The sequence below is a fragment of the Oratosquilla oratoria genome, chromosome 39 (genome assembly GCF_046742065.1).
Source record: "Oratosquilla oratoria isolate Oo_2021 chromosome 39, ASM4674206v1, whole genome shotgun sequence".
NCBI lineage: Eukaryota > Metazoa > Arthropoda > Malacostraca > Stomatopoda > Squillidae > Oratosquilla > Oratosquilla oratoria.
This window is the reverse complement of record NC_134815.1, coordinates 41,450,769-41,475,242: the sequence shown is the minus strand read 5'-3', so window position 1 is coordinate 41,475,242 and position 24,474 is coordinate 41,450,769. Positions and strand designations below refer to the sequence as shown.

General features: G+C 40.3%; 1 protein-coding gene across 5 annotated transcripts in view; it reads right to left on the bottom strand.

The window, feature by feature from the left end:
- Nucleotides 1-4,542: 4,542 nt before the first annotated feature.
- The window catches only part of LOC143020368 (uncharacterized), a 65,570-nt gene continuing 45,638 nt past the window's right edge, over nucleotides 4,543-24,474 (bottom strand). For 4 of the 5 annotated variants that reach the window (XM_076176742.1, XM_076176745.1, XM_076176744.1 and 1 more), the window contains one exon: nucleotides 4,543-12,631. In XM_076176742.1, the coding sequence (XP_076032857.1) occupies nucleotides 10,314-12,419 (2,106 nt within the window). In that variant the 5' untranslated portion in view covers nucleotides 12,420-12,631 and the 3' untranslated portion in view covers nucleotides 4,543-10,313. Of the gene's footprint in view, nucleotides 12,632-18,699; nucleotides 18,725-24,474 lie in introns of those variants that run through there. The other variant, XM_076176746.1, reaches the window with a different exon arrangement.

The following is a 24,474-nucleotide window of genomic DNA, read 5'->3' as shown; positions in this document are numbered from 1 at the left end:
CAGGGAGAAGGAAGAAAATTAAAAGTGGCCTATACCAACATTGACGGACTAATTTCGGGACTGAACGAACTCAATGATTATCTGTTAGAAGCAAAACCAGACATAATGGGAATTGTAGAGACTAAACTAAGAGGTGAAATACCATCCACTGTTATCGGACAAGGTTTATACAACTACTGGATAAAAAACAGGGACAAGAAACAGGGAGGGGGAATCATGTTCTTGGCCAAGAAAGACCTAAAGGTGACAAAAATTGCAGAGGGCAAAGGTAATGCTGAATTGATCATGATAAAAGTCGAAGGCAAGAATATGAAAAGTAGAAAGTTTGTGGTGACTTATGTGCCTCCAAAAACAAGCGCTTGGAAAGAAATTGAACATAAAAAAATGCTAGATGACACAAGAAAATCACTCGATGAGATACTAATGGGTAAGGGTAATCTGGTAGTTATGGGGGACTTCAATTGCAAAGAAATTTGTTGGGACAGCATGACAGTGCAAGGAGGAGATGACTCGTGGGGCAATGTACTGCTAGATATGACCATGGAGTACACAATGACCCAATGGGTCCATGAAAACACAAGGTACAGAAATAATGAAGAGCCATCGAAACTAGATCTAATATTTACAACAGAGCCTGAAATAGTGCATAAAGTCCAGTATGAGACACCAATTGGAAAGAGTGACCATGTACTCATCGAAACTATACTAAAGGAAGAAATAGACATAGAGAGGAACGAAAAGCATAGGAAAGGAAGACTGAGGTACAACAAAACAGACTTTACAAAACTAAAGACATTCTTCCGGAATGCAAACTGGGAAATATTTTACAGGGAAGAAACAGCAGTGGAAGAGAAATGGAATATATTGATGGAAAACTACAATGAAGGGGTAAACAGGCATGTACCAAGACAAAAGCGAGAGAGAGAGTACATTAAATGTTGGTTCAACAAAAGATGCAGTGAGGCAAAAGACAGAAGGGACAAAGCTTGGAAAAAGTGGAGAAAAGACAAAAAACAAAGCAAATGGCAAATTTATGTTAACTATAGAAATGAGTATGTTAATGTGAGAAGAGAGGAGAAAAGGAACCATGAGAAGGATATTATAGACAAATGCAAAGAGCAACCCAAACTATTCTATCGGTATGTGAATGGTAAACTTAAAAACAAACAGGAATTGGTGAAACTATGCCAAGGAAACATAGAATACACAGAAAATTTAGAGATGGCCGAAGTCATGAACAATCACTTTAAATCTGTTTTCACCAGAGAGAAAATACCGAATTGTGACATAGACAAAAACAAGAAATCTCCCCTCATGAATGGGTTTACAGCATCACTAAAGGAAATATCAGAACATTTATCAAGGCTGGATGTCAGAAAATCACATGGCCCGGACGGTATTGCAAATTGGATTCTAAAGGAGTGCAAAGAAGAACTAACAGACAAAATACACATCTTAATAAACAGCTCACTCAAAGAAGGAAAGATACCCGAGGACTGGAAAAACGCTAACATTGTACCAATACACAAAGGAGGAAACAAAGAAGAACCCACCAACTATAGGCCAGTATCACTAACAAGCACCATTGCCAAAATTTGTGAGAAAATAATCAAGAATAGATGGGTAAAACATCTGGAAGACAATGACATATTAAACCCAAGACAATTCGGATTCAGACAAGGAAGATCATGCTCCACAAACTTAATATGCTTTTACTCAAGACTAATAGACATAGTGCAAGAAAGAAATGGATGGGCTGATTGTGCATTCCTAGACTTGCAAAAATCCTTTGACAAAGTACCACACAGAAAACTACTAAAAAAACTGGAACACATAGGAGGAATACAGGGAAACCTACTAAAATGGATAGAGGACTTTCTGACTGGTAGAAAGATGAGAGTAGTGCTCAGAGAAAAATATTCAGACTGGAAAGAGGTGATCAGTGGAGTACCGCAAGGATCTGTGCTGGCACCAATAATGTTTGCTATCTATATGAATGACATGGATGAGGACGTAAACTGCTACATGAGCTTCTTTGCCGATGACGCCAAACTGCTAAGGAAAATAGAAACTGATGAGGACTGTGAAGCACTGCAAGACCTAAATAGGGTATGGAACTGGAGTCAGAAATGGGAAGTGGACTTTAATACTAAGAAGTGTAGCATAATGGAGTTTGGAAAAAGCAAAAACAGAATATCAGGAAAATATACAATTGGAACCAAAGAAGTAAAGAAAGTAGGATCCGAAAAAGATTTGGGAGTAATTATCACGAACGACTTGTCCTATGATATACAGATTAACAAAATTGTCGGGGAGACTTACAACTTGCTAAGATCAATAAAAGTGGCGTTTACATACTTGGACGAAGACATGATGAAAAAAATATTGGTTACATTGATAAGGCCTAGATTAGAGTATGCAGCGACATTGTGGTCCCCCAGTACCAAAAAGAATATAAAGAAAATAGAAAGAATCCAAAGAGCAGCTACAAAAATGGCACCTGCACTTGCAAACCTATCATACGAAGAGAGATTGGCTAAACTGGAGTTACCGACACTGGAGCAAAGAAGAGAGAGAGGTGACCTATTGACCATCTACAGAATCATGAAAGGCACAGAGGTACTCGATAGTGAGAACTTACTTAACTGGGACAAAAGAAACACAAGAGGACATGGAAAGAAAATAAAAAAACATAGCTATAGAAGAGAACTGAAGAAAAACAGTTTTCCTCATAGAGTTTTGGACACTTGGAACAAACTGGACAATGAAATAGTATGCGCAAAAACCATTCATGAGTTTAAAAACAAACTAGACACTGCAAGATACAAAGGCGGGACAACACGAGCATAGCTCCCCTTCCCGCAAAATACAACTAGGTAAATATAGATGATTCTTACCATAAAAGCAATCCCAGTTGTCAACAAATGCCCATCCATTTGCCTTACAATATTTTACCAGCCTGCAATTCATTGCAATAGCCCTGGGATGCCACATGCCTCCAACTCTATGGCTTGGAAGGATTCCACATACAACAGGAACCCCTCCCTTATTCCTAATTTTATCTAGTGCATCCCAGAACCGCACAAACAATTCCTCGCTCTCTAACTTACCTGTGTCATTCCCCCCAGCACTCAAGCAAATGATGGGTCCCCTGACTATACACTCTTCAATCCTGTCTCTAACATCACCTATCCCTGCCCCAGGGAAACTCACCTGGATCCTATGCTTCCATCTTTGTCGCAGTAGACCCTATCTAAATACCACACCTGGTTATCTCCTACAACCAAAATCTTACCTGTGGGCAGGGACCTAGGGACTGCCCCATCCTTCTTGCATTTTCTTCCTTTCTTCTTGTAAACCCATGAGAGCTTGAAGAGTTTCTGCATTCAAGCAGGTCTGGCGAGGGTTTTTTACCCTCTCTGTGTTTTGTCACCTTTTCCTACCCAGATTCCAAACATGGTTTGTTACCCGTGTTTTGGGTCTTTGAGCGAAGAACTTGATTCTCCTCTTTAAGGCCTTCAACAGTTTTCTCCAAGGCAACAATTCAATTGTAACTCTTCAGTGCTGATCACTGAAACACCACTCGCCATCTGTTAAGCAGCTACCCCAGTTGACCTGACCTTAGTAATCCCTACTACAGCAGTTATTTTCCTCCAGTAGAGTCTGAAGGAAAGCCTAGCCCCTGTAAGATCAATAAACAGAAGCTAGCATCTCACTATCTTTTAATTCCTTAATATCTGGCACTACACTTCAAGTGCTCTGATTAGTTGGGAGCTAGGGGGTTATCCCTGATGAGGTTCCTCCATAGGCCATGCAAAAAGTACACTTCACCTGCTGTGCCAAAGATCCAATTACTGCACAGAAGACATGGAACATGTCTCAACACTGTCCTCCAGTAGAATAAGGGAACCTTAGGAGTACAATGAAATACAAAACTATCTTCCCAAACCTGTCCACAGGTAGATTAGAAATTGTGAAACATTATCAAAATCAGCTTGAGGTGACTTCAGTCAAACATGAGAAGATAGTTTTCTATTTCACTATACCTTTCATGCTTCCCTTGTTCTACCTTGCAACCAATCCTTGTATATTTGCTTCTCCTCCATCACCATCTTCACCTATTCATCCTACCATTTGTTACCTCTCCTGGTCCTTTCCATCTTCTTTAACTACCTTGCCATTTTTGGACATTTTATTACTTCCCTCCCCATCTGCTATTTTTCTGCATGACGGGGTGGTCAGATTAAATGAAACAGCCTTGCTGTAAATGTGCTGTCTTGCTTCTGACCTAGAGCAGTGGGTGGGATACAAGGATGACCTGTCATCCATGAGGAGCAAAGATTAAGGGGATGAAATGGGGTGGGTATATGCCTTGTGACTCTGGCTACCTCCCTGATAATGAGGAAAAAGACCTTGGTATATAGATGGATGAAACATACCCATTCTTCTACTCTTCCTCCTCCTTTATCCCTCACCACCTCCCACATTCCATCTGGTATTCTTTTATCTTTTTGAGGATAATGATAATAGAAAAACACATGAGACAAAGTAAAAGTTTATATTTCTACAAAAGACTTACATCGACATCACCTGTCAGCTCAGCACTTGAGACACAGCAAGGAAAACCTCATATTTGATGGACTATATTTCTCTCATTATGGGGGCATTCTGTAGTTCTCAGATCCATCTTTACCTGCAAAGGGGATCTACTGTACATTTCTCCAAATAGTCTTTGCTTTTTTTTTTTTTGACACAGGTTCAGTTTAATACTTTTATCCTATATCTCTAATTTTTACATGGCACCAAGGAAGTATAATGCTAACCAATGAGCATCTCACCAAGATGTCTCATTGACTTTGAGTACAGCATTTACAAAACCCAATCCTTCAGCCATGAGTGGACACAAAATCAATGTCAACTTATCATTCTGTACTGGTGCTCATACCAAAACACAACTCGTTCTACCCTCCACTGACACCAAGCTGTTCAGAACCTCCTGGGAATTACCAACACAATAAACATAAGACCATGACCATCCAAATGCATCAAAATATTCTTGAATGTTACCTACAACAACTTGGTTGTTAAACTACAGCTTGTCACAACTTGAAGACCATTCCATACTCCATAAATGTATTCCTGTTCTTTCTAGAAAAATCACATAAGGAAAACACAGAACATACATTCTATCAACTTTCATGTAGAGGAAAACATAGTTATGGTTCATATACTGATGAAATAAAGGTCTTGATTTGAAGATGGAACCAATTAAAATTACTGGTAATGCAAATTGTTGACAATACCTTCAAGAACTGAAACTGAGAAAATAGATATTCAGCTTCAACCCAATATAATCTTATGTGCATCCTGAGACTCACTTCAATTTATTTTGTTGTGCTCTATCTTTCCAATACCTATGACCTTGTTCATAAATAGAAATAAAGTTAAAATCTGATATCCATAGGTTTCTATATTTACAATGCCAATGCCATATTCCATCAAGTTGAAAAAAAAAAAAAAAAAATACAAGCAGCAATAAGTCAAGAATACAGCACAGACTACATTTTCAATGAAGGCAAGAAGTCATGACACCATAAGATAAGCAACCTATATACTGTATGTAGACATGGAGGAAAATACAAGAGACATAACCCTTAGTCAATAGTATTTGCCCATTTACACTAAAGAGGAAATCCATTGGCTGTCAATATTGCATCATGGTACTTAATGGGATACTTGATGGGTACCTGCAATTACAATTGAATTTAAAAGCTGACCTTAGTAGCTTTAGCCACCCTTTTCTGCCCTGATCTACAAATCAGAATTAATGGACAGCCTATCCATTTAATCTTTAATGGCTTCCCACAATCCAAATTCAGTTTGTAACAAAATGAACCAGTATCCAAACTACTGGCCTGAGAAAGCTGGCATAAAGCATGGGTAAACATACCTAAAGGATGTCAGCAAATAGCCATAGCTGTATCTAATTAACACCTGCAAACACAGGGATGATTAACCCTTACATTCCTGGATATTTTTTTTTACAATTTTTTTTATGAAGCCAATACCCATCTGGGGTATTGGCTACATACCGAGAGGTAAAAATTACTCAGTAGCATGCAGGTAGTATTTTAGGGTCCATATGGGTTGCCCCTACAGACCAAGTCACATGTCATTTTGTCTGTTAGAGATAATATCTACTTACAGAGAAATGATGCTACTTTATTGTACTGCTACTGTCCCTCCATTATGCAGCCCCCCCCCCCACCACTCTTAATACTGTCTTGTACAACCTCTCTGAATATAGACATGCATTTTTGCCTAAACTTGTAATAGGGGAGAAAGAATACTGCCACCAAGTTCCCACTTGGACAATAATAAGTGACTAAAATGGGACGGAGGATAGGACTAGGTACCCTGCTCTCTGTAGCCCTAAAGGGTAAATTCCTACAAGAAGTCATGGCATAATAGGGTCTGGGTAGAGTTTTTGCACCAGAACCCTAAGGTTTGGGTTTCTTAATGTGCATGGATGTGGTACAGAGGAGAGTAAAAGGGAAGAGAAAAACAATATGTTTGTGAGTAGGAAGATGAATGTGTTGGCATTGAGTGAAACTAAGTTGAAAGGAAGGGGTGAGTTTGGGGGTGTAGTGGGGACTGTCAGGAGTGAGGAGAGGATGAGAGGGAAGGGGTGGCTGTACAACTAAGTGAAGAGATAGGTAAGCATGTGGAGTGGAAGGAGGTTTCTTCAATGTTAATGTGGGTGAAGGTAAAATTGGGGAGGGTGATGTGGGTCTTTGTAAGTGCATTTGGGCATGGTGGTGAGAAGAGTGTGGAGGAAAGGGAGGTTTTTCAGATAAATTTAAATGAGTGCATAGAAGGTTTAGGGTGAAACATCAATGCAGTGGTATTGGGAGAGCTCAATGCTAGAGTTGATGAACTAATTGACAGAGTGGTTGGGAAGTGTGGAGTGCCAGGAAAAAATCGTAATGGGGAACTGATGGTGGAGATGTGTTTGGAGAGTTGATGATAGTTAACACAGTGTTTAGAAACAAAATTAAGCATAAGTACACATAGGAGAGGGTAGTGGATGGAAGGGCTTTAACCGACTATGTAGTGGTATCCCAGAGAAGAGTAGGAAAAGTTTTGGATATCAATATTCTTAGGGGAGAGAGTGGGGGAATATCAGATCATTTTTTGGAGGAGGGTAAGTTAAGAGTGAAGGACAGATGGAAAACATGGAAAAGGACAGAAGGTAGGGTGGTGCTTTGAGTAAATTGCTTAAATGAGAAGGAAAAGGAGAACAAGAAGAAGCCGAGAGAAGTGTGGGAGGTGAAGGATAGAGTTGAGACTGGTGTGCACGAGAAATGGGAGTGTTTCGAGGAGGGAGTAACAAGGTGTGCAAAGATGGTGTGAGAAACAAGAATGGGAGGGAATAGAAGGAAAGGTAGTGATAGGACAATGATGAGATGTACAAGGAAAGATGATGGCAGCAATTTGAAAGTTAATCTTAAAGAAGAGAGGCTAGAGGAAGTGGATACCTTTAGTTACTTGGGGTTGCATGTGGCAGGAAAGTTGAGGTAGAATGTAGACTGAGAGAAGCAAGTAAATGCCTTGGGGTATTAAAAAGTGTAATGAGAAATGGACATTTGGGAATGGATGCTAAGAGAAGATTTTATGAAGGGGTGATTGTGCCAGGAACACTATATGGGGCAGAGACATGGAACATACAAGAGGAAGATGTGTTTGAGGTGAAACATCTGAGAACCACGGCAGGGGTTACAAGATTGGATAGAGTAGGAAATAGAAATGAGTTGAGGAGGAGAACAGGGATAAAAAAGGAGATGGAAGATAGGGTTGGGATAGTTTGGACACAGAAAGAATGAGCAAGAGGGGGGTCTGTTGAGGAAGGGAGAAAGCAGAAAATAGGGATGAGTGGAGAATGGCTATGTACAGATACCATGGTGAATGAAAGGGAGAGGGTAGGAGATGGGGAGGAGGGTTAGGGAGTGGTTATGTGTGAATGATATTTTGACACAGCCCGAAGGATTTCTCCGTCTTCAATGTTTCTGCATGAGGGGATAGAAAGGGTCATTGATTAAATGAAGTAGCCTTGCTGTGGATATGCTGCATTGCTCCTGACCCAGGGTGATGGGCGAGATACAGGGATGACCCATGAAGAGCCAAGATGAGAGGGAGGGGTAGTGGGTGGGAGTGGAATGGATGGGGATGAAATGGGTGGGAGTTTAATGCCTTTTGACTTTGACTGCATCCCTGGTAAGGGGGAAAGTACCCTTGGTATATGTATATAAATGAATGTCAATTTCTAACCCTTGAACCAATTTCTATTGACCTTAAACAGCTGATGTGATTAATAAGCCTGTTTTCAAGGTTTCAAAGGAACATAAATTTTGTGATGTACAATCGCAATCCTTGAATGAATGGAATCCCATGCTGCATAAACTGTCACTGGCACCCAAGTTCATTAGGAAAATCAAATCATTCTACTTTCAGTCACAGAAGTCGAGTATACATTACAAATGACCATCAACATCTTGGTCATAGCCCAAATGTACAGATAAAAAATATCCCTTTCAACATAGCAATATACTTTATATATTTTCTTCCACTTTATACTGACCAATTTTGTCTCACTGAAATATGGTCTCCTAACTGTAGAGGTGAATACAATCTCAATTTACTCCTTATAACCAATGACATACTTCATCAGTTTTGTTCTACCTCATGCCCAACACTTAATTTGGCCAAAGTATGAAAAGGATAAACGTAAAAAACCAACTCCCTACTATCCTCAGCCAGTACCAATCTAGTTCACAGCCTAATCTTACCAAATGGATGAAAGTTGAATAGGCCAAAGGATATCTGCAAATAATCTGTGAAGAATGCAAAGGGTCCTGCCATACACTGCAACTTACAGTTATTCATGACATTCACTGGATGACTCTTCTTGCCTGTGACAGAAGCACTTGAACAACAGAAAAACACAGCTGGACAATAAAGGCAAAGGCACCGTCTGTATGTGTAAACAAATGAATAATGAACTGTAGGTATGGGTATATTACAGAATGTGGGTTTCACATAACTGTGAGTGTGTTTGTGTGTGTGCACACATTTACCTCGTATTATACGGGAAGGGAGCTATGCTCATGGTGACCCGTCTTTGTATCTTTCAGCATCAAGTTTTTTCTTAAAATCTTGAATAGTGTTTCTTTATTTAATTAATTCCAGATATCCCGTACTCTATGTGGGAAGCTAGAGTACTGGATACCCTAGCATGTGTGTCTGTGTGTGAGCATGGTTATGAATGCATAACATCTACTTATATCTATGGGTGGGACTTTGCCAACAGTAGCATCACTGGAAATACTGTTACTAACACCCTTGACAAAAGATGACTGCATTACTTATGTGAAAAAAATATATACAAAATCTTTTACAGCATTGTTGCATTCGTGTGTCCAACCTGTAGCCAATAATGCCAACTGTCCTTACCTAAAGCAATGACATGCTTCCACAGCTGTAGTCCCACCCTTGGGGAATAAGCATATATAATGCATGCGAATTTAAACCTAACCAGAATGATGAGGTGAAGAAACACTTGAAGTATTCAAATAGTACAGAACAAATTAATACATATATTGAGGAAAAGGAAAGAAAAAATACATCTTTCACATGACTTTAGATATGTACAATTTGAATTTGACAATATCACCAATTATTTAAAGACAAGCTCCTATGTTGCAAAGGCCAGTCCTGTCACTTGGATCACCAGGTCTATGCTTTTACATGCGTAATACGATACAGACGAGTAATTAAGAGGTGCCAATGCAATGGCTTGTCAAAAAGTTTGGTATGATTATGTGTACACCTTACAGTCACAATAGGAACCATCAGGTTCAATGACAGACTATTCACACCTCAGTGAATACATATGTTCACATTTTGTTTTGTTGTTTCTTTTCCTTTTTATGTATGACTTTAATACAGCACCCACCTTGACCTTGTTCAACCATCATCAACAATACCACTGAAGTATGAGTAGCGTTTCAAAACATCAGGCATGTTAACTAATTAGCTGACAAGTTATTAGAAATAATGTACAACAGGCTGAACTATGGTATCACCATCTTATTTTTAATATCAACAATGTTGGATTTTCATGATGAATCCCAACAATGGCATTCTATAAAATCAAATATAAAATCACAATACAGCTCAATGAACTCTTAAGAATTTCAACTTCAGAGCTCAATCATTTTCCTAAACTTAATTTTTCTGTGTGCCATTCAATAATACTATCTCCTATTTCTGCTAGGAATTTTATCAATTTTCTTCATAACCCTCCTGTCCACCAATTCTTTCTGTAAGTCCCTTCTTAAAGTTCTTTTCAATTCCTCAACAAAATGTCTCAATACCAAACCAACAATCTGTTTCTCACTATCATCACTGCGTTCACTGTGGTGTGCACCATGCATTCTGCGTTCACCATGTTCAGGATGTTTGCTCACCATTTCAAGTTCACTATCCCCATCCATGCTGATAAACTCACTCCTGCCAGTACTCCGTGTTTTACTGTTAGATGATGGCGGGAATGGAGGCCCCATTTGTTCCTTTTCTGGTGGCATTTCCCTCGGGTTCTCATAATTTGGAGGAGGCTTTGTGGGAAGAAAGTTCTTTGGCGGAGGGGGAACACCTTCCCCTGGGGGAGGTGGTGGGTTACCTTTCTTGACACCATTCAATGTTCGTCCCATTAATCCTTTCCCAGGGGCTTCTGAGTTGACAAAGTCTGTACTTGAAAGTTTACATGCTTGTCGGAATTTCATAGTTTCCTTGTGCCAATAAAGATATATGTCTCTATTCAAAAAAGGAGATGGAGGGGGTGACAAAGGTCTTCCATTTCCAATGTTGACAGGAAGAGTATGACCAAATCCAACTGGAATTTGAGATGGGGCTAACTTATCATTACTTACACAAGTTTTCATGTCTAGCCTTGGTATCTTTGTAGGTTTATTTGGTGAAATCTCCTCTTCTGAATCACCAACACCAAACATCATTTTAATCCTTGTGTCTAAATTCAAGCGTGCTGGGGACTCTGCAGGAGGTTTGGTGCTCTCTGCAAAACAAACCCGCTTCTTCTTCTTTTCTGAACTCAAACAATCAGGAGACTTTAGACTACTGGCAGGGGATTTGGTTTTAGAGACATTTTTAACATACTTTGCAATCAAGTGATCTTCCTCATTGTTGTCCTTCTGTGGAGAGTCAGGACTCATACTTGTAGGTGAAAACATGGCTTCCTCTGGGTCATACGGTTCTTCTGTTGTAGTTGTCACTGTAATCAAGTTAGAATTTCTTGTGAAAGTAGTGGTTGTGGCATTAGATGATGGGACTTGTGTGGTTGGCTGGGGAAACCTCTGGTAAGCTGAAGATACAGCAACGCTTGCATATGGTGGTGCCCCTGGGTAATTATAAGGAGCATTTGGGTATCCATAGTGAAACCCTGGTTGGGTGGTGAGAGGGTAAATAGGTGTAGGTGGTGCAGGTGGTGGTGGAGCTGGTGTGGATGCTGGAGTTGGAGCAGAAGCTGGAGTAGAAGCTAGAGTAGAAGCTGGGGTTGATGCAGGTGTTGGGGTTGGCACAGAAGTTGTAGGTCCTGGACCTGATGGAACTGGGAATGATGGAGTCTGGTGTGGAAGTTGGGGAAGAACTGGAGGTGGTATGGGCTGCACTTTTTGTGGTGGAGGAAGGGGTGGCGGTGGTGGTTTAGGAAGGGTTTGTGGAGGGTTTGAACTTTTTGGTTTCTTCATAGGACTTGGAGGAGGAGGTTCTTCAGGAGGTGGTGGTTTAGGTTCCTCTGGAGGAAGCGGAGGCGGAAATGCAATCTCTGAAGGGTACATGCTCCTTGTTGGTGGAACAGGAAGGGGTGGTGGACCTGGGATAGGGTGAGGAATTGGGGGTCCTGCAGGAGGTGGTGGAGGAGGAGGTGGAGGAGGACCAATCTGATGATGAGGGTGATGTGGTGGTCCAGGTATATGCGGATGATGTGGGATAACTCCATGAGGTGGTGCAAGAACACATGATGGATGCATTGGCATAGGTGGTCCAACAGCTATAGGTGGCATTGGTGGACCGCCAAGAGCCAGATGTTGAGGTGCCATTGGCATACTGGGATGCATAGGTCTCTTGTCCATTGGATGGTTGCCATGAAAGGAATTCTGGCTGTTAATGATAGTTTGGATTGGCATGTCATCTTCCATCATTGCAGGTGGTGGCGGTGGCATCATACATGGGAAACTGCTGAATTTCTGATGACTTGGTATTGTCATTGGAATTGGTGGTGATGGAACGGACACCCCTGGAGGGGGTGGCTGTTCTGGCTCTGGCTTCATCATGGGTTGTTGCATGACTTTGCCCACTCGAATAACACTGCTTGTTGTCTTATTGTCACACCCAAGAGTCTGACCTGAGGTTTCAGCTGTCCCCTGATGTAGATGTGCCAGCCAAATTACCTGATGTTTGAGGAACCTGGCTTGTACTCCAACCCAGGGTCCTGGGTGGAAGAGGACTAGAGGAAAGAGCTAATGATCTATCCCCTCGACTCTTTCCACAAGTATACCTGAAAAAAAATATATATATATAATAATAATAATAAATACATAAATAAAATAATGTAGTTTTCCTCCCTTGTAAGGGGGAAAAGCCTTTGGTATATGTATTTATGTAGTTTTACTATTACATAACTAATATGTTATGCCCATTACTGTTCTCTGACTCTTAGCAAGGTGGCTAAACATGGGAGAGGAAAATTCCCACTCTTTACTCCATCTGGCAATGACCTAACAAATCTATCCTATACTCTGTCACATGAGAGCTTACAACTGATGACTGCTCCCCTCCTCTTCTAATTAATGATTGGAAACTGACTCAATGATTGGCATTTGAGATAGCTACAGTAGCTCTCAAAAAGGAAAAGCAAAAATGTTACAAGAACGCACCATGGTGACAGCATACTATCTACTGTAATAATGGGGAGGGGAAGGAAGAAAAAAAAATGAATGGGGAGTAGAAGTATCAATGCACCAAAGTATCCTCAAGGTCATCCCATGCCAAGTGGTCCAATTTTAGAAATCTGCCCCACCACACCACCTCAGATTTTGATGAAATTCTGTGTACAAGTTGGTACTTGGCCAAAATGAATGTGTACAGATTTTTGGCTCTGTAGGTGGTTAGAGTTCCTGAGATACAGTAGCCCCATTTTCCCCCCTAAATAATGGCCTGCAGAATGGTCCTTACACAAAGGAGTTTTTAGGCCTTTACTCAGTGGCAATGTGCTTTGTAGTGCTGAAAATGTGCCAAATTTTTCCTAAGGGGGTGGGGAGATTCTAAGCAAACACCCATTTCAGACAGTTAAAACAAATACCCCTCCAACCTAACCTCATGAATGAAGTATTATGTGCCCTGCCACAAAGGGCAATGCAGTAAGGCTTAACAACCAAAGCTGGTTTATTTCAACCACTTAAGTGGGGACTGAACACCTAGAATCATGAAATTTTCATCCAAAAATCGAATTTTAAACATGAGCATATTTGAATAATATATCCTAAAAGCAAAACATGATTGACTATTTCCTCCCCAGCATAATGGAGGGAGTTTAAGGGCCCGGGAGGCATGTCAATTTAAATGGCTCATGCAAGAATGGGCCATAAATATCTATAAATATCTCATTTTCACTTGTCTAATTCCATTAAACAGCTATATTTTTGTACGTCTGGCATCACTGTGACTTTCTCTTCTGTGCTATGTGCACAGCATGCTTCAAGCCTGAGTTACTCATCAAACATCAGAGCAGATTGATGCATACACCTCACTGACTGTGGCAATATTGTGTTCCTGTGCCACTATTTGCCTTATTTCCTGGACATTACTACAATTAATAGATGTCGAGTCATCAACTGCATCATGATGAAGAGGAAAACCAAGGAAAAGACGAAAAAATTGAGCCAAAAGTGGAATGAAAATTGTGCTAGAAGGAGGGCAAGGTGTGAAAGGCTTGGAGGAGGGACACCACCGCCTTGCGCGTCTACCACCAGCACCACCTCCACTGCCAACACAGCTGACTAAGTGCTTTCTTGCAGCTGATGAGAAGATGAGGAAAATTCAGGGGAAGAGAAACATGTGGGGCTGGGATCGCAACTCCTGTTTTAGCTTTGTCATTGAGCGGAGGGAAGGCACTCATTGCTGGTGAAAATAAACCACTGCAATGATTTGACAAAATTATGACACCCCAGCAGTGAGGTTTTAAACCGCTAAAAGCACAAAATCTTCAATTATGAAAAGGACTGCTTGTGTGTGAATATAATAAAAATTGCAAATAAATATCAGACATACAATGCTGAAAACTTTAAACGCTCGTATCTCAAAACCACAAATATTAGCAATTAAAAATATGCCAAAAAAATTTAATCAATTGTAGCAATCTGAAAATGCTTCTGGTAGTGTAAAATAGGCATATCTTTATTCCCACGCCTGTTTTTTTCCAATATCTTGAAAAACGGAGCGACGGGCACCATCTAAGTGAAAAAAAAAGCAGAAAAAAGGGGTGACGTAAGTGACCATGTTTAAGACACCTATATCTCATGTCATATAGCGAATCTTTAAAAAAGCAGGCATGAAAGTGTTTATAGGACCTATAAGTATTACCATGAAAAAGCAGAAGTCTGTAGTACAAAAAAATATGTTTGTATTCGATTACGCCCAAAAAAACGTTATGACGTCAAGACGTAGAAAGTTCTTGGGTTCACACTATATTTCTACCTATATCTTAAACAAAACCTAAAAGTTCCAAGTTGAAAGACCATAAACTTTTTTATATGATTTTTTTTAGATGTTCAGTCCCCCCTTAATCATGTGGTGACCCCAAACAAGATATCAAACTACCACTTTGATGCAGAAAGAGTATATACAACAAAAACAGTCAAGAACTAACTCAAAAATTAATCCTCTATCTACACGTCACACAATTACATAATACAGAATAAAATATAATCACCAAAATAACAAGAACCCTTCTCCAAAACAAGTTTCAAACCCATTATGACAGAAAGCAGAAAAAATTGCTAGAATGATGCAAAAGATATGCAAGACCCTGAAATTACCCCACCCTTAAAAAAATAAATAAATTAATAAATAAATATAATAATACATACATACATATACCAAGGCTTTTTCCCCCTTACTAGGGAGGTAGCAAAAAAGGAAAAGGCATAAAATCATTCCCACCCATTCCATCCCTGAAAACACTCCACACCCCTCCACCCTCCCTCCCATCTTAGCACCTCCTAGATGACAGGTCATCCCTGCACCCTGTCCACTGCCCTGGGTCAGAAGCAGTGTCGCAAGACACAGCACATCCACAGCAAGGCCGCTTCATTAAATTGGCGACCCCCCTCTCCGTCCCCCCATATAAAGGAGAGGACGGGGAGAAATCCCTTCGGGCTGCGTCAAAATTTTGCTCACACACACTACCTCACCCCCCATCCCCCCGTCCATTCCACCTCATGCATCACAACATCTTCCATATACAACCATTCTCCATTCATCCCTGTCTTCTGTCCTCTCCCGTCCTTCCTCAACAGACATTCCCCTCTTCCCCAAAGCCCCCTTCACCCCTGGGGCCTGTTGCATTGAAAGCCAACCAGTCAATCATTCCAATGCCCAGGTCTCTTGCAAAAGACATATTGTGTTACTGACGGGATAACATTAGTGTACGGCAATGTAAGATGTATTTAGTGTCCCCTGCATGGTGATCGGCTTGGGTTATCTGTATTGAAATTATTTCAAAGCTGGTTGGATGCTTATGTGGTTCTTGCTTGAATGAGTGAGTGTTTCTCCTTAAGATTTATGTCCACAGGGTTGGCAAAGCATGGAGTTCTTGTTTTGTAATTTGAGTACATGTTCTCGCACAGAATTGTTGTGCAGTGTCAAGATAGGCCTTCGAGTGGTATGTCAACTTCCAAGATGAAAGACATCTCAACCTTACCCCCTCCCACCTCCACCTGAAGGTGCAGCCCCAAGTGTCCAGTACCTGGACTCTGGAACAGGTCCAGTAAAAGCCATAACAAATCTATTGAAACACTGCACAACAGATTCTAACAATCTGGAAGGAGCCCCCCTCCCTAAAACCAAACGAACTGCCAGAAAACACAAAATACTACTGATCTATCTGCCTCCTCTCCACAATACATGAAATGATGGAAAGACTGATCTTAGAAATAATTCATACAAACATACACACCTCATCAAGTCAATGTGGATGTAAAGCGGGCCAATCCATCAACACATTGGTCACAAACCTCATCTTCAAGCAATTCATGACAGCTACCCTTGACTGTGCTTTTGCAGCATGGTTCCCAACATTCAATACGATGAACACAAACAACTGGCAAACTTTACAGATTAAAACACTGAATAACAGGGTGCACTAAGGCCACCGTAATTGGACGCCTGTATATAGAGGCCAAAATCCTTCTCTTAGAACATTACATGAAGGTCACCGGAACACAATTCTGCAAAGAGCCTTTAACAAACATCTCACAAACACTACCAACAGTGGAGGGAGGGAGAGAGAAGTACTGCTCACACATCTATAACGACCGACCACCTATACCACACAAAACATATACACATTCAGATAAATTAATAAGCCTTTCAAGACAGACTGCCAAACTCAATGATCCACAAATGATTCAAAAGTTATGAGCCCTGAAGAAAGGGCCCTCTCTTACCTGCTATGAACTACACTCGGGCATTTGTACTTGGGACACCATCTAGCATTAAGTCATTACCAACACAGTGGGCCTAGCCACTGACTCAAACTTCCCCAGAAGAAACTGTCACACAAGAGATATGGAGCACCTCATACTACAATGTCCTATACTAACAACCCTTGCATGGTAACACAATTTGTCATTCCTGAGTGAGTAGAGGACCAGAGGTTGCTGATGATTACCTGAAGGCTGTGGGTCTTTGGCAAGAGACCAGGAGCAACATACTGATGGGTTGAATAGGCCTAGCCAACAAACTGCCCCAGATGCAGTTATCATACAAAAGGCATCAACCTCATCTATCACTAAGACACACCAAAACACCCTACAGACCATACAAAACAAAACCCCAAAGACAATTACAGGTTACACAAATACAACACCTACAGACCTTTTACACCATGAAATGAAAGTACTCAAAGTCACGCATCACCTCGACATGAGAGGCACGCAAACACTTGCCGTAGCTTCCACAAACACAACACACCCATACTACACAGCAAAACATTCACATGCCAAGAAACATCAAAGCAACACCCAATACTCTCTTCTTTTTTCACAACCACCAGAAGTATATCCATAATCATATTCCTCACTATTCCATCAACATACTGAAAGAAAATATATTGCTGCATGCCAGAGTCCTTGATATCCATCCCTTGAATCCTCTCTCCCATAAAAGGAAGACTGCACTGTACACGATCATGCATGCCAACAACACAATATACACTCTATATAGGATTTGCAGGAAAACCCCATTCCAACCATGATGTTCCTCCAGGCAGTCTAGGGAATGACAACAACCACCTCATCTAACTGCCCCACTAGACATACACAGAAAACATAATATTTCTTCCCTGAGACTTATAGGCCAATCTGGTGGCTGTGGTAGACCCAGGAAACACACCACACACCTTAAATGTTATTAAGCGTGAGATGGACAAGTCTCCTCGTAAAATTGCTAAACAAATTCAGCAGGAAAACCCTAGGTTATTAGGTGGTGTGTCTTTCCGCACAGTGCAACGTTGCTCCCCCCACCATCCTTGAAACATAACGACCAGCATTGCACTGAACTCACTATAACTTCTGTATTTTCAGAGATTTCCTTCACAGAATACCCTGCCTTAAACAGGGCCACTATAGCAGCAATCCTGTCACATTCAATTTCATGTCCACTACCCATAGCTGGCAACAGATGCCAAACCACTGAGAATTTACATAAAATCAAAAGCAATGTGTGGAGCTCCAGAAACATAATCCTCCCCATTGGATCTCAAACAGCATCAAGCCTGGAAACGCTGCATACCCTGGTGGCAGCCAACCTTGGTCTCGCTGACAGGCATATGAAAAAATATCTGGCTCGCTTCGGATACTGAGAGCGAGGGACTTCCAATTTGTGGCATAAGTACTGACACCATTATCGCGTCCAAACTTCTTGTGGCTATGGTATGTATGTATGCCTGTATGTGTATATATATATATATATATATATATATATTACAAAATCTGAATAATAAAACATGTTATACATTATGGTAAAGGAACATGTATGCAGTTTATAGAGGATAAAACTGACATATGAATTATAAATAAATATGTCAGAGTAAAATATAAAAGGTGTGTTTTCACATGTGTGAGGGGGCAATCGCTAGGAATATGCCTAGTAGCCAAGCAAAAATCTGGAAAAGTTTGGGAGCCACTGCTCTAAACTATGGCTGAGACAAAACAGAATGCCTGATTCCTTTCACAAGTCACAAGTGATGTTGGTTACCCTAATTATCATGAATCAAAGAAGCACAACAGTCAGATTAAATGGCCAACCTCTTGATCTCGATCAAAATATAAAAACTTCAGGCCTCACCTTTACTAACACGTGGCCTTTAGGCATCAAAGAGTCGACAGTGAAGACAAACAAGAAACTAAACATACTGAGGACTGTGGCAGGTACCGGACTTCAACAGCAGAAACATCAATCACTATACAAACAGCTCATACTAACTACACTTAGTATGAGCTGTTTGTATAGTGATTGATGTTTCTGCTGTTGACGTCCGGTACCTGCCACGGTCCTCAGTATGTTTAGTTTCTTGTTTGGGAGATGGGGAGACGGGACTGATCGGACAGACAGTCTAGGAAACGACAACAACAATAACAACACTTAATTATGCATCAACAGCATGATAATCATCAATTTAAAAGACAAACACATCCTATAAACAATACGAAAAAGTTTTAAGAATAAGTGGCACCACCTGAGTAACCCAACATCTATACTCAGAAACCAAAATCCTTCACAGAGCAGTAAAAGAATTATAGGCACACTAGTTCTACACAAACACAGACCACCAAAAAAAAAAAAAAAACTCACTACCTACAACACATCCATTCACAGTGATGACAAAAAAGCATGCCACAACAGATCGCCTTATCCTACCTTTCACCAGGCTTCCCCATGCATCAACTTAACAGATCAATCAATAAACAAGAACCACAATGACATGACTGCATTCAAGTCACCATTCTGCAATAAAACTATGCCAACAAAAAACCATCAATAGCATTGCTTCTTGGGAACCCCGTTGAGATAAGACAGTCAAAGTGGATATCAGTCCTGAGGTTAGTTTAGAGGAATGTCAGCTCCTTAGGGATGCACCTCCTAATGGAAGTGAGGGTGTTCATGGGTTATGAAGACAAATAGCAGGTTGATGATTCTCTCTGATATCATCTCTCCCACTTGCCAACCTATGATGTCAATGGATGTTTTTCTCAATTTACACTGGAACATGAACATCTCACTGTATTTGCTGCCCCTGTTCTCTATTACAGAAGACCTGTAGTCCCCAGGAAACTACCCAAAGCCACTTGTTCAACCCATAAATTGTTCGTGGAACAAATTTTGTATTGGTAAATGCTGTCTTCATGGAGATGATTACAACTCAAGTAATTCAGAAATCCAATCCATTCGAATCCACACAGGCAACAAATCAACACTGACAATAGTTAACATGTACATTACCCCCCAATCATCCCCCACAGTTCCAAACACCTTTAGACCTCAATTTAGCCAACTAGCCTCAATCCCCAACCTGATCATGGGTGGTGACTTCGACGCCAAGTCGTCTGCCTGGTATGTCGACAACCCTGACACAGACAAAGGGTTTGATATACAGACTCAGTTTGACTCATTGACTATCATGAACAACACACATAATCATACACATATCCCACACCAAGCCCTCTACACTCCCTCCTCTCCTGATATCACCTTCTGCTCCCCCTGCCTAACCTAACATCATGGAGAGTGGTCAGAACCCTTGGTTCTGACCACCTTCCAATCATCATCACTACCAAAACAAGATGCACCCCAGTTGGCCACAGACACACATACACCAATTACAAGAGGGCTGACTGGGAAGCTTTTACTAAAGAGACAGAACAACATTTTGAAACACTTAACAGTACACCAATCACAAACATAAACAATGCTGTGCACACTTTTAATACAATCATACAAAATGCAGACAAGAGATACATCCCTAGAGGCAACAGAAAATCACACAACCCCAACTTCACACCAGAAATCCAAGGCCTCATCAGACAATGAGACACACTTAAACACAATACCCCCACACCTATCCCTCAAAACATAGTAGACCAAATACAAACACTAAACACTCTGATTGCCAATAAAATACACAAACAAAAAACACAATATTGGCAAAACTTTATCAATACACTTGACCACAAAAACACCAGCAAATTGTACAAAACACTCAACAGTAACACAACACGCTCTTACGCAGCAATAATCACAACAGACAATCTACCCTGAAACAGACAACAAGCAAACACACTCATAAATCATTTTGCACAGACAAGCCATCTCACTTCTTACCCTGACGACCGATGCACTATTCGACGTAAGAAAGACTTTCCCACAGACTCAGACTATACACCCTTCATAGACAGTCAGACAAAACACATAATACATAATCTCAAGCACTCATCCGCCTGTGGCCCTGATAACATAAGTAATATCCACCTAAAACATATTGGACCACAAGGTATACACACACTCACAAACACTGCAAACTACAACTATTCATATAACACTATACCCGACATCTGGAAGCATGGTAAAATAATCACCATTCCAAAACCGAACAAAGACCCAACAATCCCACCGCCCAATCACACTTCTCTGCACCCCCTCTAAAGTCATTGAACGCCTAATACTTCAACTTGTCACACCACATATTCCCCTTGCTGACTCAAAACACAGTTTTAGGCCACTACACTCCACAAACACTCTTCTGATAAACCTCACACAAATTTTTTTAGATGGCATCAATTCAGATAGGCCCCACCATAGAACACTTCTTATAACAAGACATTAGTAAAGCTTTTGATGCTATCCCCCGCCACAACCTAACAAATAAAATATATAACACAGACATGCACAATAACACCAAAAGATGGCTGGCCAATTATCTGGCAGGTAGGAATGCTTACGTGTCATATAATGGCCAATCATTGCACATCAGAAACATTAAGAATGGAGTACCATGCTCTTTAATCTACACATGCATGACTTACCCACACCAGACACCTCAGAAATACAAATCTCTTCCTACGCAGACGACATAACAATCACATGCACACATCGTAACACAGACAAAGCTGCAGAAATAATCCAGCCATACCTTGATACACTCAACACATGGTTCATCACAGACTCAAAATAGCTCCAACCAAATCTACAGCAACACTTCTCACCAACTGGACAAAAGAACACAAATACATACCTCATCTCTACATCAACAACACTCTAATACCACACACAAACACACCGAAAATTCTTGGTGTAACATACGATGCATCCATGTCTTTCAAACAAAACATCACAAACATAAAAAACAAATGCACACCTAGACTTAACACACTTAAATTAATCACTGGAACAACATTTGGACAAAAAAGAAACTAATATAACAATATACAAACAATGCATACGCTCAGTGATGAATTATGCAAGTCCTGCATGGGCTCCTAATCTCAGTGAGACACCACAACACTCTTCAAATCATACAAAACAAAGCCCTAAAAACCATTACAGGCTGCACAAATACAACACCTTCAGACCATTTACACCATGCAACTAAAGTCCTCAAAGTCAGGGACCACCTCGACATGAGAGGCACACAAACACTTGCTGCAGCCACCACAAACACATCACACCCGCTACACTACATAGCAGAACACCCACACACACCAAGAAACATTAAAACAACACCCAAAGACCTGTATCACACACAGATACTCTCTTCTCTTCCTCCACAACCACCAAATACCAGCCTCCAGAAACATATTCATAATCATATCACTCACTGCTCCATTAACACAATGAAAGACAACACACTGCTGCATGCCAGACCCCCCTGATATCCACCCTTCTGAATCCTCTCTCCCACGAAAGGACAGAGTTTACCTGGCCAGACTGCAGTGCAGCCACCACCCAGCACTTCTTAGCTACCAGAAGAGGCTGGATGACCGCATTGTGAACAGCTGCCCAGGATGTAACACTTCACCCCATACCATACAACACATAATGGAAGACTGCATTATACACAATCATGCACGCAAACAACACAACATACACTCTATAAAGGATTTGTGGGAAAACCCAGTTTCGGCTGTAGCATTCCTTGGGGAGACGGGACTGCTCGGACAGACAGTCTAGGGAACGACAACAACAACAACAACTCAAGTAATTAGTATTTATTGTTTCACAACATCTGTGTTTGTAATGATTTTGTGGAACTACTTTGCTACAGTATATAAATATCAAGGCATACAATAATTATTATATACTATTTCTAACCATATGACTTTATACAGCATATTATTTTCAACTCTTTTTAATAACAAAAATGTAGCCTGTCAGAGAAGTTTTGATAGCATCATCTCCAAGTTGTGATTGGTCAACAGCTTCATCACTTTCTTATCTAACTGGCAAGGTCAAATTAAGGTTTAATATAACAATTTCATTCAGTACTGTAGATTACTATTGATTGGACTGGCTTTATTGGGAATAAGATACAGATATGAAAATACATACATACACCAAGGACTTTTTCCCTTGGGAGATAGCGCAAGTCAAAAGGCATAATTCCACTCCCATCCATTTCATCCTCACTCACTCTACTCCAATTCACCACCCCTCTTGGCTCCTCCTGGATGACAGGTCATCCCTGCATCTTGCCCTTTGCCCTGGGTCAGAAGCAATGCAGCAAAACACAGCAAACCCACTGCCGATTAAATAGAACAGCTTTCCTGTGGATGTGCTGTGTCTTGCTGCATTGCTTCTGACCCAGGGCGAGGAGGAAAATGCAGGGATAACCAGTCATCCAGGAGGAGCCAAGAAAAGAGGAAGGGAGGAGTGGGAAATGGGAGTGGAGTGGGTGAGGATGAAATGAGTGGGAGTGGAATTATGCTTTTTTGACTTTACCTACCTCCCTTGTAAGGTGGAAAAAGCCCTTGGTATATGTATATATATTTCTATATCTGTACATGTTTTTCTCAATAAATCCAATCCAATCCAGTAGTCTACAGTACTAAATGAAATTTTTATGTTAAACCTTAATTTCACCTTCCCAGTTAGATAAGGAAGTGATGAAGCTGTTGAACAATCACAGTTTGGAGATAATGCTACCAAAACTTGCCCAACAGGCTACAGTTTCATTATTAACCTCTTCAATACGATGCCTAATGTACAATGAATCACACTATCTGCATTATAAAATAAAGTCACTGCTGTATTACTTGCTCTCTTTCACTCTGAATAATAATAAACATGTGATCCAACCAGTTCACAGAATTCGGGGGTTACTCAGCTACTACAAAATGAATATAATCAAGATGCCAACGCTGGCATCCTCATACACCCACTCGTGCCTCATGACATCTACGTAGGCATCACTGTATCGAAGAGAGTTGAAAATAATAGTCTGGTCCAGTCATATTGTGAAAATACATAGTAATTTATTGTATGCCTCAATATTTACGTGTTGTAGCAAAGCAGTTCCACTACCTCATTATGAACACAGAATTGGCCAAGCAATAAACACTAACAACTTGAATTAAATACAATGCATAAAATTACGAGGATAACACAATAAAGCATATGAAACTTATTTCCATTAAGGTCCTCTTAATAAATAGAGTTGATAAGTAGGATATACATTTAAACAAATAATAATGTAACTACAAACAGGAAATGTTAATCATAATAGTACTTGAAAAATGATAATCATAGACAAAATTCATTATATAGAAAAAAATAAAAGAAAGGCAGTTAAGGTACTAAACAATATATAATTATAACTAATAATAACAATAATAGAATAATACAATAAAAATACTGATGCATGAATGATACTGATACTAACAACTTAAGGAAAAACTTAGCAACAAAAAATTTACTAATTCTAATGATAAATAATCAGAATTTTTTTTACATATAGTAAACATATGGCAAAAAAAAAAAAAAAAAAAAAGCATTATGTATGGTAAATAAGACTCCTGTTTCTGGCTAACAACCGAGAACTGAAGATTTTTAACCTGACCATCACAATTA